The 23,421-nt window shown below is 38.4% G+C and overlaps 1 protein-coding gene across 2 annotated transcripts in view; it reads left to right on the top strand.

Annotated features, from left to right (window-relative positions):
- The first annotated feature begins 615 nt into the window (after positions 1 to 615).
- The window catches only part of PIK3C2A (phosphatidylinositol-4-phosphate 3-kinase catalytic subunit type 2 alpha), a 62,012-nt gene continuing 39,206 nt past the window's right edge, over positions 616 to 23,421 (top strand). Inside the window, exons 1-5 of one of the 2 annotated variants that reach the window (XM_083348756.1) lie at positions 616 to 710; positions 14,772 to 14,892; positions 15,720 to 16,893; positions 19,481 to 19,581; positions 23,251 to 23,408. In XM_083348756.1, the coding sequence (XP_083204882.1) occupies positions 15,784 to 16,893; positions 19,481 to 19,581; positions 23,251 to 23,408 (1,369 nt within the window). In that variant the 5' untranslated portion in view covers positions 616 to 710; positions 14,772 to 14,892; positions 15,720 to 15,783. Of the gene's footprint in view, positions 711 to 1,284; positions 1,337 to 14,771; positions 14,893 to 15,719; positions 16,894 to 19,480; positions 19,582 to 23,250; positions 23,409 to 23,421 lie in introns of those variants that run through there. The other variant, XM_083348757.1, reaches the window with a different exon arrangement.

The following is a 23,421-nucleotide window of genomic DNA, read 5'->3' as shown; positions in this document are numbered from 1 at the left end:
ATCGGATTGAGTAAAATCATGATTAAGTTAGCCGTCGAGTTACGTGTGCCATACCAACTCGAGAGAAATAGCGTTTGCACAACGTGGTCACTGGGACTACTCCATAGCTGACTGAGTCGATCCTTTTTTTTTTCCTTCAGGGTTCACACCGAACCATAAACGGGGGTTCACACCACCCGCCGGGCGGTTAAATGGGTTTGGCTGGTTCGTCGTTCCGAGTGCCCTGCAGAGGCAGCCATATACCTCGTTGCCTTTTCAGGACAACACCGCCCCACCCCCCGTCCCCCGAATTTGTAATCGGCAGGCGCCTCGCTCTAAATCACGGCGCCGCCAGGATGCGCCCCCCCCCCGAGCGAGTTGGCACGAGCAACTTCTTCCCGGGGAGGCACGCGGCGGCCCCGCACTTCCCGGATCTCGCCTCGGAGGGAGCGCGGAGCCACCCCGCGGCGCTGGCACAGCGCTTCTCTTGCCGCCGCCGCCGCCGCCGATCTTCCCTCCCACCTTCCCTCCGCCAGTCTTTCCTTCTAAGAGCCGGAAGTGAGCTCGGGTGGCGGCGGCGGCGGCGGCGGCACGGAGAGCCAAAGAGGCGGGGGATGCCGAAGGCGAAGAGGGGCGCTCGCCAGTAACTTTCTCCGCGGCCAGGACTATGGGAAATGGCTGCGGGAGCGGCGGCGGCGGCGGCGGGTAGTTTGGGATGGATGCGCGCTGAGGTGAGGAAGGCTTGGAGGGGTGGCGAGCCAGCGGGGAAATCTTTCCTCCCCCCCCCCGGGCGAGAGGGGGCTCGTCGGGTGCGGGACGCCGTCGGCCGCGGGGGCGTTTGTTCGGGGTTTCTGGGTCGCCTCTTTCCCCGGTGGCTGTGGCCTCGCTTCCTCCCGGCTTCTCGGCTCTTTCCTACTTGGCCGGGGGGGGGGAGAGGAAGGAAGGCTCTCTGGTTTTGCTTTCTCTCCTTTCGCCTGAGCCGGACCTTTCCACCTAACCCGGCAGAGAAAGGCAGGGATGAATCGGGATAAGCCGCTTGGCTTGGGACCCCGCGGGGCGCCAAGGCCGGCAACGCCGGCGCCGAGCTGCAGTTGCCTCCTTGAGGCTTCAGGTCTGGAAAGGCTTCAGGGTTGAGTAGCTAAAGGGAGCTTCCTATAACTTACAAGGAGGGTTATTCGACGACAGTCCCCTGGCTCCTCGGCCTCGCAAAGCAGGAAATCCTAACCAGCGGAAGGCTGGCTGGCTGGCTGCCTTGGCTGTTTACTTGGTACCAAAAAACAAGACGGCTGGCTTCCCTTTGGAGTATTCCGAGGCCTGTTTCCACAGCTCTGCGTTTGGTGGGATCTGTAAATAAATGGTATGGGCATCCTTCGGAAGGTTGATATATATATATATATATATATATATACATATACATACACACACACACACACACACACACACACATATATATATATATATATATATATATATACACACACACACACACATACACATACACACACTACACAGCATGTATTTGGGCAGCAATTGTAAATGGTGCTGGTATCTTGCCAATGCTCAAACCCTGAAGTAGTAATTTACCGTAAGAGAAGAACACAGAAAAGGCCAAGAGACCTTCATAAATGGACCAGCAGTAAATAGTTCCTGAGATTACAGTTTAAAACACCCAGCACTTGATTCTCCCTCACCCATGTAGTATATACTCCTTGCTATACTATAACAAAACTTACAGTATTCTTAATATATATTTATAGAGTTGCGTGGAACTTTTATTTCTGTTTTGTTAACAGTATTGATACTGTTTTTGTAAATGCAAAATGAGATTGTATGACAAACTATGGGATCACATTCATTATTTACAGTGCCCCAGAAGTTAACACACAAATTATGTCTCTGAAGCTGAAATGATTTTATTTCTTGGAATGTCGTGATTTAAAAGTATTTTTTGAATTTAAAAATACACTGCTGAAATGTTTCAGACCTTTCAGATATGCAGAGTCATTTTATAATGTGAAAAAGCTTATACTTATTTTCAGTTCTCATAGTTACTACCCTTTATATATGAAGCTATAATAGAAATGTACAACCATAACTTCCTTCTTGCAGTTGCGTTGCAAATACAAAATTATCCACTTCTTGTTACAAGACTATTAAATTAAGGAAAATGGCACCGTTTTAATGGAAAAGAATGGAACAAGTTAAACTGCACTTGCATATGCTAATGTCTTTTTAAGAGCCACAAGAAAGCATCTTTTACATACAGTTCTGTCCCACGTATAGAGAAACTGAATTTTTTGAGCAACTTACCGAAGCTTATTTTTATATTTAGCATGTACAAAGCAATATGGAGAATTAAAACAAACTAGTTCGCTGCAACCATAATACATTTGAAAATGCATTGCTGTTCATTTTAGTTTAAAATATATTAAATTTATTAAGCTTTGGTTATTGTAGAATCAAAACCTATTTTGTCTTGCTTTTACACTTTAGAAAATAGTAAAGGGCAAACACAAGTGAAAGATTTTATACTTGCTTTCAGAGAAGAAAATTAAGATTTTCTCCAGTTTGCTGCTGTGAATTTTTACTGTATATCTTACATATCTTTGTACCAGATTCTCCCCCATCCCCCAGGAATTTTGTTCTCCACCCACCACATTCCATCGTCCTTTGTGGCAGACTTTCATGTCATACCCTACTCCTGCCACTTACTGCTGAAAAATTGAAGGTCTAGGTCTCGCCATAGTATCAGAAAATCACTATAGTAGGTTGAGTTTGTTATTTGAATGTTCTGATGTCTTTTGCTGAATCAGATTGTCAGTCCATTTAATTCTATTAATTGGCAACGGCTCTTAAATATTTGAAAAGGATTATTCCTTCCACCCCTACACATATCCTAGAAAAAGTCTTGAACATTCTGCATAAAAACAGTATCCTCACCATTAGGTTATAGCAGCTTGCTGTGCCTCTTTTAATCACAGTGACTTCTGGGTTTATCCATATGTCACCTTGTGAAAGATTTATCATTTTTAAAATACATTTTTTTGCATTTGCTTCATTGTTCAACAATGACATACAAACAGTGAAGAGCATATGAGAAAAATTGAGGTCCATTGTCCAAATGAAATTGAGTACTGTAGAAACAACAAAGACTTTGAAAGATTAATATTCCTATTCACACGTTAGCTTTGTGGGCTACAGCAGGGCTTTTCAACCAGTGGTACGGGTTAGCTTTGTGGGCTACAGCAGGGCTTTTCAACCAGTGGTACGGGTACCACCTGTGGTACATTGGCACCTGGCAGGTGGTACACGACCTCCTAGAAAAGTGGTAGCGGAGGGGAATGAGCTGAACCAGTGGCAGCATCACACAAGCCTGAGCGAGAGACGGCTGGAGCTGCAGGGCTGTCAGGGCTCAGTGAAAGCGCCAGGATCAGCGCTTCTTTGGGGCTGTCAGGGCTCAGTGGAAGCGCCAGGATCAGCGCTAGGCTCCAGCTGGAGCTCAGCGCTGATCCTGGTGCTTCTGAGCCCAGAAGAAGCATCGATCAGCTGGAATGTTGCAGCATCTCCAGGGTCTTGTGATTTACATTCAGATGCTTGGCAACTGATTCATATTTATGATGGGTCACTGTGTCCCAGGGTAATGAGAAGTGACCAAAACCTCCTGCAACCACCAGCAGAGGTGGGGAATAAAAACCAAACACCCTTCACCCACCCCCGCTGCCAATCGTCAACAGAAATGCTCACAACAATGAAAACCTCGGACAGGAGGAAGAGCGCCACCAGGTGGGCAGGCAGGTGTCTTGCTGGGGGGGGCACTTTTTTCAGTGCCATTGTAACTTCGAACAGTCACGAAGCGAACTGTTGTAAGTCAAGGACTACCTGTACTTTATCGCTTTTTTCCTTTTTTTTTTTTTTTGGTCATCAAGTTTTTGACACCTTGCTAGGCAACTGGTGGTACTCGGATGTTGCCATATCCTAAAAGTGGTACAATGGGTGAAAAGTTTGAAAAACCCTGGGCTACAGCCTGCTGCATCAGTTACCTAGAATGGTGCTGAGGAAAAGAGTGTGATGTATAAACACAGTATGGTGGCTGGAAAGATATTTTCATTAAAGATTTTTGTGTGCATCCTGTTAAAACTGGGCTTCAGTAACATTTGTGGCATATACCAAATCTGATCAGTACTGTCCTTATTGCTAGTAGGGCATACTGCACGTGACACTGATTGATTTAGTTAACCTCATTTATACCTTCTGTATTTGCTTAAAAAGCACAATATGAAAGTCTGGATTGACCAGTACAGTGATGAATAGTAGAGATCAATATCACTGGACACATTTTATAAAGACCATGGCATGGAGAAGATTGCAACTCAGAATGTATTAGGAATACCACAAATGAACAAGTGTGGTGGAAGGAAAACAGATATGCTATGTATCTGTGGAATTACAAAAAATGAAAAGGATATAATAGATCTGAACAGCAGTAGTCTGGTCTTATGGAAAAAAATTGACAAATATGCACACTTACTGTGTATTCAGTTACTGAGAATGTTGATCAGCAGTCTGCTTAGAAAATGTTCTGCTCTGAATATGTGGATCAGGTATAAATATTTGTATGTAGAGATAGTAAATCTGAAGTTAGAATGTACTTGATTTTAATGGTAAAATATTGAGATAGTTATTGTAAGATACAAGGGTGATGAGAGATTCTGAATGTGGATCCTGGTAGAGAAATGGACTTGGAAGAAAAGGAAATGAAATTAAAGTAGAATCATTTGAGGAAAGGAATTATGTGTCGTATGTTTAAAAATTATTGGAAGAATCGATTAAACTCCCAACAGAATAAATTGAAGGTAGTTGTAAGAAAATATTATCTGGAAGCCGTTTGGAATAGAGTGAAAAGAATTACATCACAAAGTGCCACAGAACTATGTAGAATTATGATAATGGAAAGGATGGAAGCATGAACAGAGATGCTTAGTGGGATGACAAAGAGGCTGTGGCTAAGGCAAAATGTACATTAGAGAAGTATTGCTGTAGAAAAAAGGATGAAATGTATAATGAGTGTCACGAAAAAGACTATGCTGTAATCAAATGATTAAGATTAAAAGAAACGGGAAATGCAAAGCAATTTTGATTAACAAATCATTGGAAATTATATGAAAGGACCAATCTGAGGAGCTTCCAACACAGTGAGTGCAATTAAAAAATAAAAATGATGAAATGATTTGAGATGAAACCAAATTGAGAGAGTATTTGAAGGAACGTTTTAGAGATTTGCATGGAAATGATAGTGATTTCTCAAAGGCTGGAATTGAAACAAGTGCAATGTTTGTGTCCAAGAAAAAAAAGCACTAAAAGAAAAGTGATAAATATTACGAGAATGTTGAAAAATATTAAGTCTGCAGAAATAGTGTAATTGGAGAAATGTTCAGATATTGATCTGGTTGACTGATGGAAGGACTTATAATTTGTTTCACATGTGTATGAAGATGCATTTGTGCCTGATACTTGGAAGAATGCTGTTATTATTCCCCTACACAAAGGGAAAGTATAATGGTGTGTACAGAGACATTCACATGCTGACTACTGGACATTCCACAGTTATCCATTAAGAAAACTGGAGCCTTTTTACCAGTTCATATTAACACTGCAAGTAAAAGACTGGAAAAAAAATCTTCACTTTAGTAACCTAAGAGATAAATTGAATTCTAAAGTGAAACCAGTTATTTTGTTGAGATTCCTGTACCACTTTCCTTCCATCTTTCAATAAATCTTGTTAAACTAAGAGAAATTTGCTTTTTGTTGAAATAGGTTTTCCAGGACTTCATAGAAAAGTGTTGTGAGTGAGTAGAAAAACTTTATCTAGGAAAATACACAGCAGAATACTAATTAAATGAAATTAAGAGATGACAATTAGCAAAATTTGAAAATACAATATAGCCAGTTTGGTCTACTGGTTGAAGCACTACTAGGCTAAAAACCAGGACAATGAGAGTTCTAGTCCTGCCTTAGGTATGAAAGTCAGCTGGGTATCTTTGGGCTGAGAGAATAACTGGCCCCAAGTCACCTAGCTCAGAGGTCCCCAACCTTTTGGGTACCAGGGACTGGTTCTCTGGAGAGGTTTTTCCGCGGACTGGAGAGTGTGTGGTTTTGTGTGCTGCCTATATCCCATGGATGTGGCTTTGCTTGTTTATGCGGACTGGTTGCTGACATGCCGTGGCCCAGTAACGGTCCACAGACCGGGGATTGGGGATCCCTGACCTTGCTGGTTTTGTGCCTAATTCATTAACCACTATGCCAAACTATCCCTCTATTTTATTCCCTTGGTTGTTTAATATTTTTATAGATAATTCTGTAAGGAATGCTTGTTACAGTAGAAGTATATCATATCTGGGTTCATGAATTAATTTTTTTATATTTCAGAAACTCAATGGTTTATAGCAATTTCTAGATAATATAGGTATGAATTGAAAAAATATATATCAAAAATCAACATAGTAGTGTTTGACAGGGAAAATAGAGTGAATTTTTGTAGCTTGGCTAAATATTTACCAAAATTGGGGAAATAGAGAAATCTTAAGTATGTTCAAATGTTGTTTGAATAGTTATTAATACAGGTAGTCCTCGACTTATGACCACAATTCAGCCCAAAATTTCTGTTATTGAGACATTTGTTATGTGAGTTTTGCCCCAGTTTACGACCTTCCTTGCCTCAGTTGTTAAATGAATCACTGCAGTTTATAAGTTAGTAACTCAGTTGTTTAGTGAATCTGGCTTCCCCAATAACTTTGGTTGTCAGAAGGTCACAGAAGGGGCTCGCTCACATGATCCCGGGACACTGTAACCGTCATAAATACGAACCAGTTGCCAAGCATCTGTACTTTGATCACATGGTCATGGGAATACTGCAAAGGTCGTAACTGTGAAAAACGGTCAAAACTCACTTTTTTCAGTGCTGTTGCAACTTTGATTAGTCCCCAAATGAAGTGTTGTAAGTCGAGGACTACCTGTATATGGTTTGTTGTGAGAAGTAAAAGTTTATCAAAAGAACTGAAAGTAACTGTTTGTAAAATAATGCTTCTGTCCACTTTGTTATATAGAAGTGTGATTTGGGTAATATGGGAAAAACATAAAACCCGAATGCACAGAGGATGAAGCCCTTAAAATCTATGTATGGTAAAACAAGAAAAGACTAATTCAAAAGAGTAAAATGAAAAAAGTATGATGAGATAGTTTGAGGGAGCATTAACAGGATAAGATTGCAAAACAAATGTACAAAGAAAGAGTAAATAGATTGAAGGAAGTGAAGAATAAAAAATCATGGCTTCCATATACTCTACTTAATGATATTCCAGAGAAGAGGTGAGAAATTTAAATTAGAACAGACAGGTATGAAGTTGTATATCGGGTCTCAAACCATGGGCCGGTTTCATCATACCGAAGCTGCGCCCACCCCATTGCCGGCAATGCAAAAAGAGTCGCAACACGTCACATGGCAAGTTTGATACCCATGTTGTACATGGATGTGGTGGAAGCTACAATGGTTTACAAAAACAGAAAACTTAGGTATAATATGCTTATAGGTGTTGATGTAAAATAGCTTGGACTATATATCCTCTTTTTTCTTACCTCATTTACTATCCCAAACTTGTATTTATTTTGTCTATAGCTTTTACGTACTTGATTTAAATTTCTTAGTTTATGTTTTGACACATCTGAATAGAGGTACTTGTGTAGGTTACCAGTGTACAGTACGTGACTTTGTAATATGTTCTTGATGGGAGTTGGGGGACACATAAATATTTGTAATAGTTACCTATTAGTGGCAACAACTGAGAGAAAGTGCTGGGCACATTGGTCCTGGCCTGGCCTGGCCAATGGTATGTGTCATGTTGGGACCTGTTGAATGGAAAATTGGGGAGATCCTATCTCAGCCTTGCCCTGTTCACTGAATAAAATTACTCTAGGAGCCCTGTGTGCTTTTATGTATGTTAGAGAAAATTCATAAAAAAAGTAAATTTGCAAAGTTTACATCAATTTGAAGAGATCACGGAAGATACATTGTTGGGTTTCTAGTTGCCCAGGATCTAGAAAATAATGCTGGTAAGAAAGGAAACAAATGTCCATAAACTGAAACTCAGCACTCATAAAATGGATCCTTAATTGGATAGTAATCCAGTTAGGCTAGCGGTTGTAACCCACTGAATCCTCAGAATTGTTGTTCAGAGACGGTGAGCACTGTTGCTAGTCAAACAATTAGCTTATGTAATTTCCAGTGCTATTATTTACTGATTGAGGCTGGTGCACCAGCTATAACATTTCCTGGACAGAAATAGCCTGGTCACTTTCCAGTCCTCTAGTATTATGAAAGTTACATTACGCATTGTCTGTTCTTGAAAATCTTTTATGAATTTCAGTTAATAGCAGCAGCTATTCACAGCAGCTGGATTACTAACTAGGTGTATTAAAGCAAATTTATCTTATCAGTTTATTCTAAATCACAATTCTTTATGCTGGCTGATGTATAGGAAGCCCTGAGGAGTTTGGGCCTCAAGTGTTTTGCCACCTTCTGTCTATATTTCATGTAACATATGAAGCTTTCCTCTGGGTTCTCCATCCATTGTTATTAGATAATGTCAATTGAAAACAGAATCTTTTCAGTTATTTTATAGAATTGTACTGTGTACAATTGTGTACTGCCACAACACAAAGGTTACTTATCTATCCAGTGTGGAATGTCAGGGAACTGTTTAGGTTTTATGCCCTCTGTTGAATATTTTTAATGTTTGTCTACATGTTTATGTTTATAAACTTTTCCTTGTATATTTCCAGATTTTGTTGATGGCTAATCTAGAAAACCTTTTAAAGATTTTTAAGCTTAATAGGCTAGTGAGTTAAATAAAGTTTTTCTGAAGGGTTGACTTCCCCACCCCTTAAAAGCTGTAAACATTTTAAAATAAGGATATATTCATAGAGACTATACATTACCATTTATTTTTAAAAAATTGCAGCTAACTCTCTTTGTTAGCATCAGACCTGAGCTCAACAGTTCAATAAATCACAGTTCTTTAAATATTTAAACCTCAAATAATTCTTCACCAGGCTTGAATAGGACTCTCAAACACAGCTTGGCTAGTTTTGATTATTTTCCGCAAACAGAAATGACACCTGAAATTCAGCAGTCGATTTCCCAGTGCAGTTCAAAAAGTCCAACCCTTCATGTCTATAATAACACTCCAAAGGTTAAACTCCTTGAGATCTTTCCTCTGATCTTTTTTTTTACCTTAGCCTGTGTTTTGACGACCTTGTGGGGTAGCTGAGATATATTTTCATACTTTTTTCTAGCCTCAGAATCCCTGCTTCACAACTTTTACCCCTGTGGGGTTGAAGGTTTAGTCATTGTATTTTCCCCTTCATCTCTTTTTGAACAAGTCCTAAAGTTCAGGAACAGAGGTGGGCAGCTGCAGTGATATGGGGAAAATAGGTCTGCCTGTGTTATCTGCTCTGTTGGGGGCTGAGTAATGCTGATGCAAATATATTTGCCATAGCTTGTGGGTTGGTTTCCGAATGTTTCATTACCAGGTTAGGTAACATCTTCAGTGGAGTTTAGGGGAAGTCAGTGTCACTGTTCTTCTGTTTATAAGGGCTTCGCACCTGACCCATCACTAGACCCTCACTTAACACACCTGAAGTCCTTATAAAGAGAAGAACACTGACACTGATATCCTCTAAACTCCGCTGAAGATGTTATCTAGCCTGGTAACGAAACGTTTGGGAACCAATCCACAAGCTGAAAGAGCGAACCTTCACCCACAAATATATGTATCGGTTGTACTCAATCAGATCATAGTTAAAATTGTGCGATAAATGCTAAAAAAATTCTTCCACGTTAAGAAGAGCAATTTGGGAGACATATCTAAGTCATATATTTTCAGAAGTCATATTTCATTCAGTAAGACCTTGTGCCAGCAGTTGCTAGATACAGACATTGCAACTTTAGAGTTGACTCATAATTTCTAATAAAGTAACTTGAGAGGCTTTTCAATTCCTAACCCCTAATCGTGACTTTTCTGTGCTTTGTAGTTAGAGGATTTAATACCTAATAATTGGTTTTGTGACTTAAAAATGTATACAAAAGTGGGCTTCCATTTCTTTTCCATATTATTTTTATTTAGTCAATTTCTATAGCTGCTCATATCAATAACTATGGGCGGCTTACAATTCAAAAAAAGGAATTTCAATTAAACACTGAAAATATTTAAGACAAAAAGCAATAACATCCAGAATATATATATATATATATATATATATATATATATATATATATATATATATATATATATATATATATATATATATATATATATATATATATATATATATGCTTTCTGAGGTTATATATACATATATATACACACATACACCAGCCAAGGTACGTGGCCAATTAGCAATAAAGCCAGGAAATGGGCTTCTTGACACATTCAGCATCTCAGGTTTGGGTTTGTAGGGTCTTATGAAAGGCTAACATAATAGCCTTATTGTAATTTTCAAAGACAGGATGTTCCATAGCACAAGAGTCACTGCAGAAAAAGCCTATCTTCTAGTCGTCACCAACCGATCCTCCTTGACTGAGAGGATCTGTAGTATGCCCATTCTACTAAATCAAGATGGATGGGTAGAGATCTCAGAAGAAGGTGATGGATTCAAACAGCAATCTATTTTTTCATAACTTGCATCTATTACAAATTTGATTAAGAATGCTATCTTGACTCAGTATATTTTAATTAAATGTAATTCTTAATTTTAAAACCACTTTTCAGGTTTTTCAGAGAATTTAGATTGCATACCTTATTAGGTATGACAGTTGCCTATGTGCTGATACTGTGAATTTTAGATATTGTCCAGAACTATATTTCTGTCACTACATTACAGTGCCTTCCAGTTCAATCTTACAATTACATTAAAAAAGAAAAAAGAAAGGTAGAAGTCTTAATAGAGAATATACAAAATAGTCCTCTGCCTATGATTACAATTGGGACCAGAATTTCCAGTGTAGATCATTGTGGTTATTAAGCAAGATGTCCATGTGAATGCTTTACTCAGTGACTGCAATTCTGGCTCGCAGTTGCATCGTTAAGTGACTGGGTTGTTAATCAGATGGCGTGAAAGAGCTGCCTGCCTTCTGTGGGCAAAAAGAACCGTCTATGCTGGTCTGGAGAAACAAAACTTGGATCCTGGAGATCTGAGCTTCCTTTCTCTGGCTCACCACAGGAGTTCCCCTCCCTTCCATGTGTGAAAGGGAACCGCCATGCTGGGCCAGAGAAACAAAGCTCAGTTCTTTAGGATCCAAGCTTCCTTTCTCTGGTCTCCGCAGGAGTTCCTGTTCCTTTCTTGCAATTGTTTTGAAGGCTAGAAATGGCCTTTTTCTACCCCTTCAGAAACATCGCATTTGCTAGCTGTCTGGCTAGGCCTTGGTTTGACTTAGCTTACCCGTCAACAGTTGTACAAGAAGATAAAGGTGAGTGGGTCTGGGTGTAGTGGGGCAGGAGACGTCTCTGGGCCTTCTAGGCATATTGGAACAAGAAGTGGGCAGGGAGTGAGTGGGCCGAGGAATCCAAGGCCACAGCAGTTTTGTGTGTGCTGATGGGTGAGTTGGGGACTGATGGTGAGATAAGCAGGTGGGGTAGTTGCAGCACCTCCCCCCCCCATGATTATAAAGGGGATGTATGGTGCCAAGCGCCAGAATTTCGATAATGTGATGACAATGTGATTTTTCTTCTTGTTAGTTCCTTGATGAAAGTATTGTTTTTGTCTATTAATTCCTACGTATCTGGGTATTGGTTGCTGGAGAGGAGAACTTTTTTATTGATTCTTTTGAATAGTGTGTAAATGTGGCTTATTTGTTTATTGATGGCTGATTTGTCTGAATACCAAGCTTCTGGGTATTCCTTAGCGTGGATTTACCCTGGTCTAGGATGTTTACAGTTTCCCACTTGAAACTATGGTTGAATCTCTCCCTGTGTTATCAGAGTAAAACGTTTTCATTGTGTTTTCTGACTGTTAGTTGGTGTTCATGGATGTGCATCTAGTAACATCATGGACATATCCATGCATTTTATATTATTTTCTTTGGCAACAATATGGAACTGGTTTGCCATAACTTTCATTTGGGGTATTTTTCAATTTCTTAGTGTATAGCCTGCAGTCTTTGATATTCCCTGGCAGTCTCTTATCCAAGTAGCCAGACCTGATCTGTAACCAGGCCTGAACCTGCTTAGATTTTGAGCCAGGCAAGAGCAGCTAGATGGTGCCACCTGGTGAGGCTATTCCGATACTCTTGCTTAAAACAAGCTTTGCTGGTGTGTGCACGTGCAGTTGTGTGTATTACATATTTTATCATATAAAGAATGTTTAGTGCTAAACAAAGCTCCGTGACTGAGTGCATACTTAAATGTAGTTCCTTCCTATTTGAATCTGATATTCCAGTCCAGCTTACTAACTTCTTGTCAGGTTTTTTTTTTCAAATCAAAAAGCAATGTTCTGTTTTTCCTTGTTAGTTCTACCGTAAAACTTCAGGGAATTTATTTTATATTTTGCAGAATTCCCAGAGCATTAGTTTTTTTACACTGTTTTTCTGTGCTGAAAACTTTACATTTGCACTTCTAGTAGAAATTTTTAACACAATGCTTTTAAGAACTGAAAACCCCTTTTTCTCATTGGGAAAAGTAGGTTTTGGAAGAGACAGATCACCTGCTTGTTAGATCAGCATTGAATTGTATTAATGATCAAGGCAATGTGATGCATGATTTAAATAATTTGCATTTACATAAAGATACTGAAGTGATTTCTCATCAAGCATTAAATCTGTGGAGATATAAAAACAAACAGTATATAAATATTTACTTGTTTTAACTGCTAGAATAATACAAGTGTTATTGATTAAGCCAGACTTCTTTATCTTTTTTTTTCCTGAGGCAGGTGATGTAGTACAGAAAATAAAAAAAAATACTATCAGCCCTATTATGGTAGTTTTGATAATAAGCTTCTGAACTAACTGCTTATATGTTTCCATCAATATCATAGTTGAAGAGTGGTCTTTATTTTTTCAGAGTTTGTTTGTTGTTTGCATCTATATACTACTGAAACACTCATACCTGTAACCTTTAACTGGGCAAAATGATGCAGCATAGGGCAAAATCTTTTCAACCAAGGTACCTCAAATGGGGTACAGAATGCCAGAATCCATTACTTCTGAGGGAATGAAATTTAGGAAAGTTGTGGCTGCTTCAGAAATATCTTTAAAACAATGAAACAACAATGCCACGAGTTGTCTAGTATGTAATTACTCCTCATTGAAAGGAGCATGCCACCTATCTGAATAATTAGGTTTTTTTCTCACTAAAATTTAATTGGGTTTTATATTTCTGTAGCCTAAATCTGTAGTATTAACTCCTGTCTTGCACTCTGAACAAAAGATATTTCTTGACCTGAGCAAATCCTTTTCTGTACTTAAAGAACAGTGTCATAGCCCCCTTCTACCTTCTCAAAACTAAAGATGTCCTTTAATCTATTTTCATAGGATTTTCCCCTAAACTTCTTCATTATATGTTTTTGAATCAATATCATTTTCTAAAAATTCTTAAGTGTAGTTCCTGGAGCTGAGAATAGTAGTCAAAGTATGGTCTGATCTGAGTAGAATAAAATGGAAATATAGCTTCATTATTTGGAAGCTATACTTGCAGAACTTAAATTTAAATTTTCCTTTTTTTAAAATCCCATTTATATCCCGCCCTTCTCCGAAGACTCAGGGCGGCTTACAATTTAAGCACAAATCAATGTGCTTAGCAATAGCCTTCATTCTATGTATATGCCTGCTTATTAGGGCTTTGGGGCCCCCCACAAGTGGCATTATTACAAAGTCAGCTTATTGCCCCCAACAATCTGGGCCCTCATTTTACCTACCTCGGAAGGATGGGACTCGAACCTGCACTAATTGCAGGCAGCTGGTGTTACTTAAGGAGGCATTAGCCCACTGCTCCACCAAGGCTCTTTTTAATAGCTATATCTGTTGATTTTGCAGCCAATTAGTAGTAGTTGGGGTTTTTTTTGCAAATTCTAGACCAGTAGGTTGGCTACCAATGAGATTCCAAGTGAAATTTATGATGTTGACAATACCCTATGAAGCCATTCATATTACCTGAGAGACTGCCCTTCTCTCATTGTCTCTGCCCACTCTTGTAAAGACCAGCATGATGTGGGTGTTTTGGTTCCCCTCCTTGAAAAAAAAATGTTATTTGTTGGGACGTTATGCCTTCTTTGTTATAGCACCATTGAATGGTATTCTCCCAGAAATTTGCATTGCCCTTATATTGCTGCCCTTTAAGTGAGCCTTGAAAATTGGACTCTTTCCCCAGGGTTTAGGATAAAGAGTTGGCAAGGGGGGGATTGTTTTTTATTCTATATCTTTGTGTTATCAGTTTCCCTTTGGGTTTCTGTCCTTTATTTGAACTTATTATTGGGTTTTTGTATTGGCTTAGTTTGTTGCAAACTGGCCATAGTCAACTGAATTGAGCACTTTATGAATTTGATTAAATAAATAAGAAACTGGAATCCAGTGCTGATGCAACAAGGCTACTTTAAAGCACCTAGAGTTATCTAAGGAAGCATTATGAATGTCTTAACTTAATGACTTTGGTCTACAATATGTCGTATTAGTTGTGCCATATTTCTAATATATATTCTATGTTTTCCCATTCTTCTATCAACCATATTCTTTTGTTTAATCCTAGTACTACACATTCCTTCATTCTGCCCAGCTTTGGTGGGAATAATGGAAGAAAGCTAGAAGCCTGTGATGACCTTAACCCAGCCTACTTGCCTAAAGGCATTAAGCAGAATCACCCCTGACAGGTAAGCTATGAGTAGATGAACAGAAGGCACTTTCTTTCATATTAACTATAAGTGCAAGTAACTGGAGCTTGGTGATTATCTTTTAATCTCTCTGAGAAACTAAGGAACTCAATTAGCTCTGGGTTTTCTTCTGTTAGGCTAGAGGGGAAGAGACTGATAAATAGAAAGGCTACTTTTGAGGAGAAACAGTGCATCAGCAGTTCTCAGGGCTGTGTATCTCAGTGACACAAAGAGAAAACACTGAATAGCATAGAAATTATTTTAATATTTTTTTACATTTATACTTTGCAGTGTCATTGTTCAGAACAATCCAGATGAGTAATCATCTGATATGAGAAACTTAAGTCAAGAATAGTTTTAACTGCAATATTTCCAAATATACAAATTCTTAATGCCTTTGTGTATTCTGTAGGAATGTATAATAATATAGATCCAAAGCAGGAAAGGTGCTTCACATCTGGTGCGAGTATACTTGTTGTACCTGTCAATGGCTCCTTAGACAAGCTGTGACTTTTTCTGATCTCATACAATAGCCATAAGATCTCAGAAAAATACACATTTGAATTAAGGAGTTAAAGATAGGATAATATAGTTGCGTCCTGTTGGTGCTTCAGGTATTTTTCAAGGATACCATGCAAGCCTGGGAAAAGTTGTGGCATTGTTAGGTAGCTGCTCGCTGCAAGCTTGTCCATAGTGGATCAAAAGCACCTTTCCAGCTTCTGATCCAAATACCTAAAAAGCCCTAACAGACAGAACTTTAAAGTAAAAATGGAGAATAGCGACTTTGTAAATACTTTCAGTATTATATGTTTTTTCCCCTACACTAGTTTTATTGAATCTGTTTGAACATTTTGGGGCCAAAGATTTTCAGAAGAAGAATTGAAATTGTTCATGGACATCTGCTTTCACAGAATGGCCCAGATATCTAGCAGCAATGAATTTAAAGAACATTCATCACCAGTTTTGGATCCAACAAGGCCCAAAGAAGTGGATAAAGAAGAAGCACTGCAAATGGAAGCTGAGGCTCTGGCTAAGATGCAAAAAGAAAGAGTAGTGGTTGGCAATAGACAAAAGAGTGATACCTTAAGCTACTCTTGGCCAAGCGTACAGTCCTGCAGAAAACAAGATCATGATCTTATGGTGTTTCCGGAGTCTGATGGCAAGAAGAAGGTGGATGATAAGTTAAATTCAATTGACATAGACAAACTTACATGTGCTGAATTAGAGAAACTACTTTTAGAAGAAAATCTTGAATCCCAGAAACCATCTACATTATCAGCCACTCAGATACTTGGGGCATCATCTTCACAATTTTATTCTCACCCTGTTGCTCAAAGAAGTCAGTGGACGTCTAGTTTGCCTGGGTCTTCTAGTTGTGCCGGATCTTCTGTTTACCCTGTACCTTCTTTCAATAAACAAGTTGGTGTCTTTCAGAATGGCTTTCATCCAGGTGTATCCACTTATCAATCTACAAAGCCTGCCTATCTTTGTCTTCCAGAAAGGTCTCAATACATTTCATACGCGCTGCCATTTACTTCAACGTTCCATCCCCAAGGAAGTGTACCTATGTACCATTCAACACTTACCCCCGAAATGGCAAAAGTATTTGATAAGATTGCAAGTACTTCAGAATTTCAGAAAAATGGGAAATCAAAGACAGACTTAGAAATGACTGGTGCTAAATCTACTATTAGTTTGCCAACCTCTGAAAGCTCCAATGATATTAGTAAGTTTGATTGGTTGGATTTAGATCCTTTAAGTAAACCAAAGGTGGACAATATTGATATATTTTATACTTCAGAAGATGGAGGAAAGATAACTAATACTAAAGTTGTAGAAGATCCTTGGGATGCTGTGCTACTAGAAGAGAAGTCTCCAGGAAAGAGCCATCTTGAAAGAAAACTGAGTGGAAAATCTGCTTCTGGGGCAACAGTTACAAGAAGTCAGTCTTTAAACATTCGAACTGCTCAGCTTGCTAAATTACAGGGCCAAACTTCACAGGTAAAACATCTTAAAAATATTTTTCCATTTAAATGCAGATGTTGCTTTGCAAACCTTTCTTACCAAATTTAGATGAAAAATTGTCCCCTTCCAATTTATACAAATAGGTGTAGAGTAGCATCCTATTTGTTAATATTCCTCAGTATTAACAACCAATAATGTACAATGTGTGTGTGTGTGTATTTCTGTGTATTCTAAATGGAATCTCGAAATGGCTAATTCTTGCAAGAAGCTTTGATAACTAAAGTCTGTGTAACATGATAATTTTTATATAGTTTTGAAAATACAGCAAGTCTCCAGGTTAATAATGCTCTGGTTTAAAAATACAGCATATCTCCAGGTTAATAATGCTCTGGTTTAAGGATGAGCTATAGTTAAGAATGGAGTCCATTGCAACAAAATTCAAGTCAAATACACAGTAGTTCAAGTGAAATACAGAATGGTTCTAATTTATTATACAATACTACCTATATGGTGTTACATAATAATAGTGTACTGGTTTGCATATAAATTTGACCTAAGGACAGACCTTAGGAATGGAGCTTGTTCCTAAACAGGGGACTGCTTAGTACTTTCACATAAATAATAAAATATTATTTTAATCATATTTTAGCTTGATTTTGGTACTAGCTGTTTTACTGAATTATGCCGTACAGCTTGCCAAAAGCAGGACTAGCCCAGCTCCATTATTTGCTATTCAGAAGACGTCATTTAATTAAATGCTATTTCCCTGAATATACTTGGGCAATATTAAATTAGACATTTCCTGATGTGACATCATCATGTGACATGTCCCTTAAATCAGAAGCAAATGAGTAGCTGTAATGGCTGACACAAAATGGCATAGGTGGCTGGAATGAGGCAAGTCCTCTTTTCAAAGTATTCAATTTTTTTTTGATGAATCAACTTGACTATGAACAGCTGTATAAATGTTTGCTCACATCTTTCCATAACAGGAAAAAAATGATATATTGGATTTTGAAGTATCCTCACTTACTAGGCATTTCAAAATTTAGTACCACAAGAGCCTCATAGTAACCTAATATTATTTCGTGTTAGGTTGGGTATTTTGAAGCAAATGTAGTTGGAACTAAGAAAGCTTGTATGTGTATACATTTGTGCGTATGTAGGTGTACGCACACAACTTTCTATTCTCCAAATTTTTGCTATAGTAGGTATAAGTAATCACAAAATACTCATGTACTGAAAGCAAATGAATAAGTCTGATCCCAGTCCACCAGGGTACTTTTCAGTCTAAAATAACATTTCTCTAAGGCAGGTGGGCATACTTCCACACAATCCAGTGGAGCCCGCAGGCATTCTGTAATAAAGTTTATGCTAGGTTTTGATACACTTATTACTTTTTAATAGAAGATTTCTAGGAGCATGTGCTTTAATATAACTAAGTAGCACTGTTTTTTTCTTAACTGTGGAGAGAAATATCAAAAAAGTAGAGATACTTCTGGCACTTCAGCTCTTGCCACATTGTAACTTGGCTCTTTTTCTTAAATGCTGTAGAATGGAACCTTTGAATCAGAGTGTCTGGGAAAATTTAAAGAAATTACAAAGCATACAAAGCACAGAAATAATCCAGCACATCTGACTTCCACTGTAACATAAAATCACAGTGAATTGCTTCCTAATAGCTCATCCAGAGATGCTTTTAGACAAAACATCTGTTGTACAACCACTTTGCCAAATCCACAGAGGTTTTTTTTTTTTGATGGGTTCAGAAATTACAGCTTTAGGCTGTTAAAACTACTTAAGTCTTTCTGTGACTTCCATTTTTTATTTTATTTTACCAAACTCCAGTAAGAGAAGAAATTCAAAATACTTCTGTGTTCTCTTTGGTAAACCACCTTTGTTGGAAGTAACTGTTTAGATTTAGAAGAAGCCTTGGCATAAAAACTCATTATCTCAAGATTGTTGTTGTTGTTAGCTGCGAAGTCGTGTCCGACCCATCGCGACCTTATGGACAACATTCCTCCAGGCCTTCCTGTCCTCTACCATCTTCTGGAGTCCATTTAAGCTCAGTGACTCAGTGACTCCATCCAGCCACCTCATTCTCTGTCGTCCCCTTCTTCTCTTGCCCTCAATCTTTCCCAGCATTAGGCTCTTCTCCAGTGAGTCCTTCCTTCTCATTAGGTGGCCAAAGTATACATGTATCTCAAGATACATGTATCTAAAACTCACAGCTGTAACTGCAGCATCCAAAACTCTGCCTAATGTTAGATATTTACAAAGTAAATGAGGTAGTAATGAAATATCTTGTTTCCATGAAATCTTATCGACATCTCAGCTAAATTTAGACTGACACAGGTTTATCACAATAGCAAAAACTAGTATTGTTTCTTCTTGGGTGAATGTAGTAGAATTGGAGAGCTCTCTTTCACCTGTTTCCTCACCACTATTTCTGTACCAGCTGAAAGTTGCCAATTGAAAGCAGCACTGATACAGACTATCCATTTCTATTACCAAAATTGCTACCTTTAGTAAACGGGTCTATGTAGATCAGCTTTCTAAACCTTTCCTGTATATATATATTTTATATCTTATCTCACTTCACTTTTTTATCCTTACATTTCAGATAGACAATGGGACCAGTAGCCTGCCAGGAGAAAACAAACTTCTAAAAAACATTGAATGGCAAAATCAAGAACAAGCAGCATTTTGTGATGCCATTGCAAAGTAAGCAATTTAAGGCAAACTCAGCCACTATTATTAATGGAAATGTAATGTCAGGAATCTGGTAGTCCTTTTTCAAATAACAAATTTTATTGCACAGCATAAGCTTTCATCAAGTGAACGGTAGCTCAAGGAAGCTCATGTCTTTTAGTAAAATGTGTTAATCCGAAAAGATGCTAACAAATTTCTGTGGGGGTTTTTTGTCACCATATTAACACAGCTGTTCCTACAATGAAGATAAACTATGTGTGCCTTTTAATGAAATTATCACTACTGTTTTTATATACTAGTGACAGAAAACTTTCTTCCTGTTCATATTTTAAGGTTTTGAACATTTTAACAATGAAACTAGTCTCTGAAAGTTAATTTAAGTGTCTTGGTTCACTTATCACACTAAGCAAAGAGTAACATAGGTTGGACATGGGTGGCTGAATCAAGGTTTGGTGAATAATTTACAATTCCCTGGGTTTATACAATGTGCTTTTTCTTTGCTTAAAAGAGCTGTAATAGTACAGTAGCACAATTGTAAGTTAACTCTTCCCACGCCAGGAGTTCAATCCTGACCAACTCAAGTTGACTCAGCCTTCCATCCTTCTGAGGTCAGTAAAATGAGGACCCAGATTGTTGGGGGAAATGTGCTGACTCATAAAGCACTATGAAGTGGTATATAAGTCTAAATGCTATTGCTAAGTGCTATTGGAATGATGTATGATCCAAGCCAAGATTTTGTATGAACCCTTTTTTTAAAAAAAAAAAAATATTTTTGCATGCTATTGACCACACTCTAGAATTTGACAACCATGATTTAGCATTAGCCATGGCTAAGGTGCTGACCAATAAATATGTGTCATATGATACCCCAATCATTCTCTATTTGAGCCAATTAAAGTAATCCTTTGCTAACAGTATTTTATGGATTTTCATTTGTGTGTGTGTGTGTGTGTGTGTGTGTGTGTGAGAAGTGTTTGTTAAGTATTTTAGAGTGCCTTGCTAGGCCCCAAACACGGGACAAATATTAGTCTCAAATATTAGTCTCCCTTTAATTCTTTGTTAGCAATCCAAAAAAATTTACACACACATACACACACACACATATGTATATATATATATGTAAATTTTTTTGGCTTGCTAACAAAGAATAAAGGGAGACAGATATGATCATTTCAAACTTATTTGTTCTCATCAGTCAGCCATACCCTTCTGAGATTTGAACCTGGGCCGACTGCGTCTTAAGCAGTTGAGAACAAATAAGTTTGAAATGATCATATCTGTCTCCCTTTATTCTTTGTTAGCAAGCCAAAAAAAAATTACACAAACATGAGCTGCCACTGCTGTGGCTACTGCCTGTAGATGGCCTTGGGCTAGGCTGAAACAGGAAATAAGATTTGTCCCGTGTTTGGGGCCTAAGCAAGTGCATTCTAAATACTTAAAAAACATTTAACACATATCTCCCTTGCTTCTCAGCTAACAGAGAGAGAGAGAGAGCCTGTGGCCTAAACAACTGCTTAAGACGCAGTTGGCCCAGGTTCGAATCTCAGAAGGGTATGGCTGACTGTTGAGAACAAATAAGTTTGAAATGATCATATCTGTCTCCCTTTATTCTTTGCTAGCAAGCCAAAAACATTTACACAAATATGAGCTGCCACTGCTGTGGCTACTGCCTGTAGATGGCCTTGGGCAAGGCTGAAACAGGAAATAAGATTTGTCCCGTGTTTGGGGCCTAAGCAAGTGCATTCTAAATACTTAACAAACATTTCACACACACACACACACACACACACACACACACATATGTATGTATGTGTGTGTGTGTATATATATACATATACATGTATATGAAAAAAGTCAATGAAACTGCTCTGTGTGAAGTGGGGCAAAATTAATCCCAACACACTCCCTTTCTTTCTCAAAACCCTATCAGAAATAAAGCTAAAAAATAAAGCTAAAGTGGCATGAATATTACTTTCGAACTAAGGATTGCTTGACTATGTATTAGCTGTTAAAACAACATGCCTTCCTTAACCATAATCTGATGAGTGGGCTGGGTTCAGAAGGTGTGATGCAACTGAATGCAACAGCAGTCAGAAAATGATACATCTGATGATAGTGGATGCACACCGACCTATACCAAACTAATTCTCCAATTTCAGTTGCTTAATACTAAATGGCTTGGGTCTGGACTATCTAAGGGAACATCTTCCCATCGTCCTGTGCGCCCCCACAGGGAGGGCCTTCTCAGGGTACCGCCGGTTAATGAATGCCAGCGGGTTATTCCCAGGGGAAGGTCGTTCTCTGTGGGTGCGCCTGCCCTATGGAACCAACTACCCACAGAATTAGGACTGCCCCCGACATTCACTCATTTCGCCGGGACCTGAAAACTTGGCTCTTCGATCTGTTTGGTCCACACTGTGGGGTTGTTAATTTAACTGGGTTTTAGATTTACTCTTGGGGCTTGAATATAATTATTTGTTTTAATTGTTTTTAATTTTTTGTATTCATGGTTTTAACTGCCCTGTAAACTGCCCTGAGTCCTACGGGAATAGGGCGGTATACAAATCCAATAAAATAAATAAATAAATACTGCCTATAATTTAGTCCTTTCTGGAGCATACTGTGTCCTGAAGTAGATACGGAACAGTTCAACTGAACCATCCATTCTCGTTCAGTTTCATCTTTTTTCTCTTGGGATTAGCTACAATGGGGATTCAGTTTTTCTTTTTATCCACTTGTTTTTGCAATGTAGTTGCGACAGTAGTCCTTTAATGGGTTCCGGATTTATAGTTTGTTCTAATTTATCTTTTGTTGTTGATGGCTAGCTGGTGTTAGTCATTATTTGGTAGAAACCATTCTTATCCAACTGGGGCCCTTTTCAGTCTGCAATTTGTGGAAAATGAATTATGTTAACTTTGAAAGTTGGAGGAGTATATTTCCATTTTGACATGTGAAACGAGAAGCTAGGCCAGAAATTAATTCTGCTTTTTCAGGCTTGGAGGTAGATCTAGCCATACGAAATCTAGCTATGGTAAATCCTTCTCAGTCCTTCGTTCCTTCTATGAGCAGATTATGACATGACTGCCTTTCTGAATCTTTCTGTCCTTTTCAAAGTAGTTCTTTTTTAGAACAGCTAGTCAACATTCTTGCCATTAAGCAAAGAGTTTATCAACTGCTGGTTGAAAGGAAGAGATGATTTTATCTCTCCCTCCCAATTCTTCCTTTTTTAAAAAAAATGTCCTTGTGCTGTCTTCTAGCCTGCTGATATTTTTCTCATTTGCATTGACACTTGTTTGGCTGCACATGTATATAGCAAGGAAGTAGGTAGAAAAAATCTGTAGTTTATTTCAGAATTACTAACTTTACACAAATCAGTTTAAAACTATTGCAGAAGCTTTTTTTAAAGGTGGAATTGATGGATGATTTAAGATGATGAAAATATTGAACCTGGCAGAGGATGTTGTTTAACAGAGTAGAGAGGGGATTAAATTAATAATGTTAAGAAAATTAGATTAGCTATATAAATCTTAAGAATTTTAATTCAGAAAGTGCATTGATTTCAATGGTAATCCTGCATAATCATGCTTAAATTTGCAATTTGATGCCCTTTGTGTTGCTTCTTGTTCTTGTGTGTTACTCCAGTGATCATTGTAACTGCATTTATAAACATGTTGTTTACAGATTAAGGACCAAGTTTCCTCATACCAAGCATGATACAAACTTAGGTTTTGTGTTGAGTCCAGTCATGTTGCAGAGAAATGTAAGTGGAGAGAACTCCAGCATCAAGATTTCAATAGAAATTGAAGGTTTTCAACAGCCAGTGACATTCACATGTGATGGTAAGTGCATTTT

The sequence above is a fragment of the Vipera ursinii genome (genome assembly GCF_947247035.1).
Source record: "Vipera ursinii genome assembly, chromosome: 1".
Classification (NCBI taxonomy): Eukaryota; Metazoa; Chordata; class Lepidosauria; order Squamata; family Viperidae; genus Vipera; species Vipera ursinii.
This window is presented reverse-complemented; position numbering and strand designations above follow the sequence as displayed.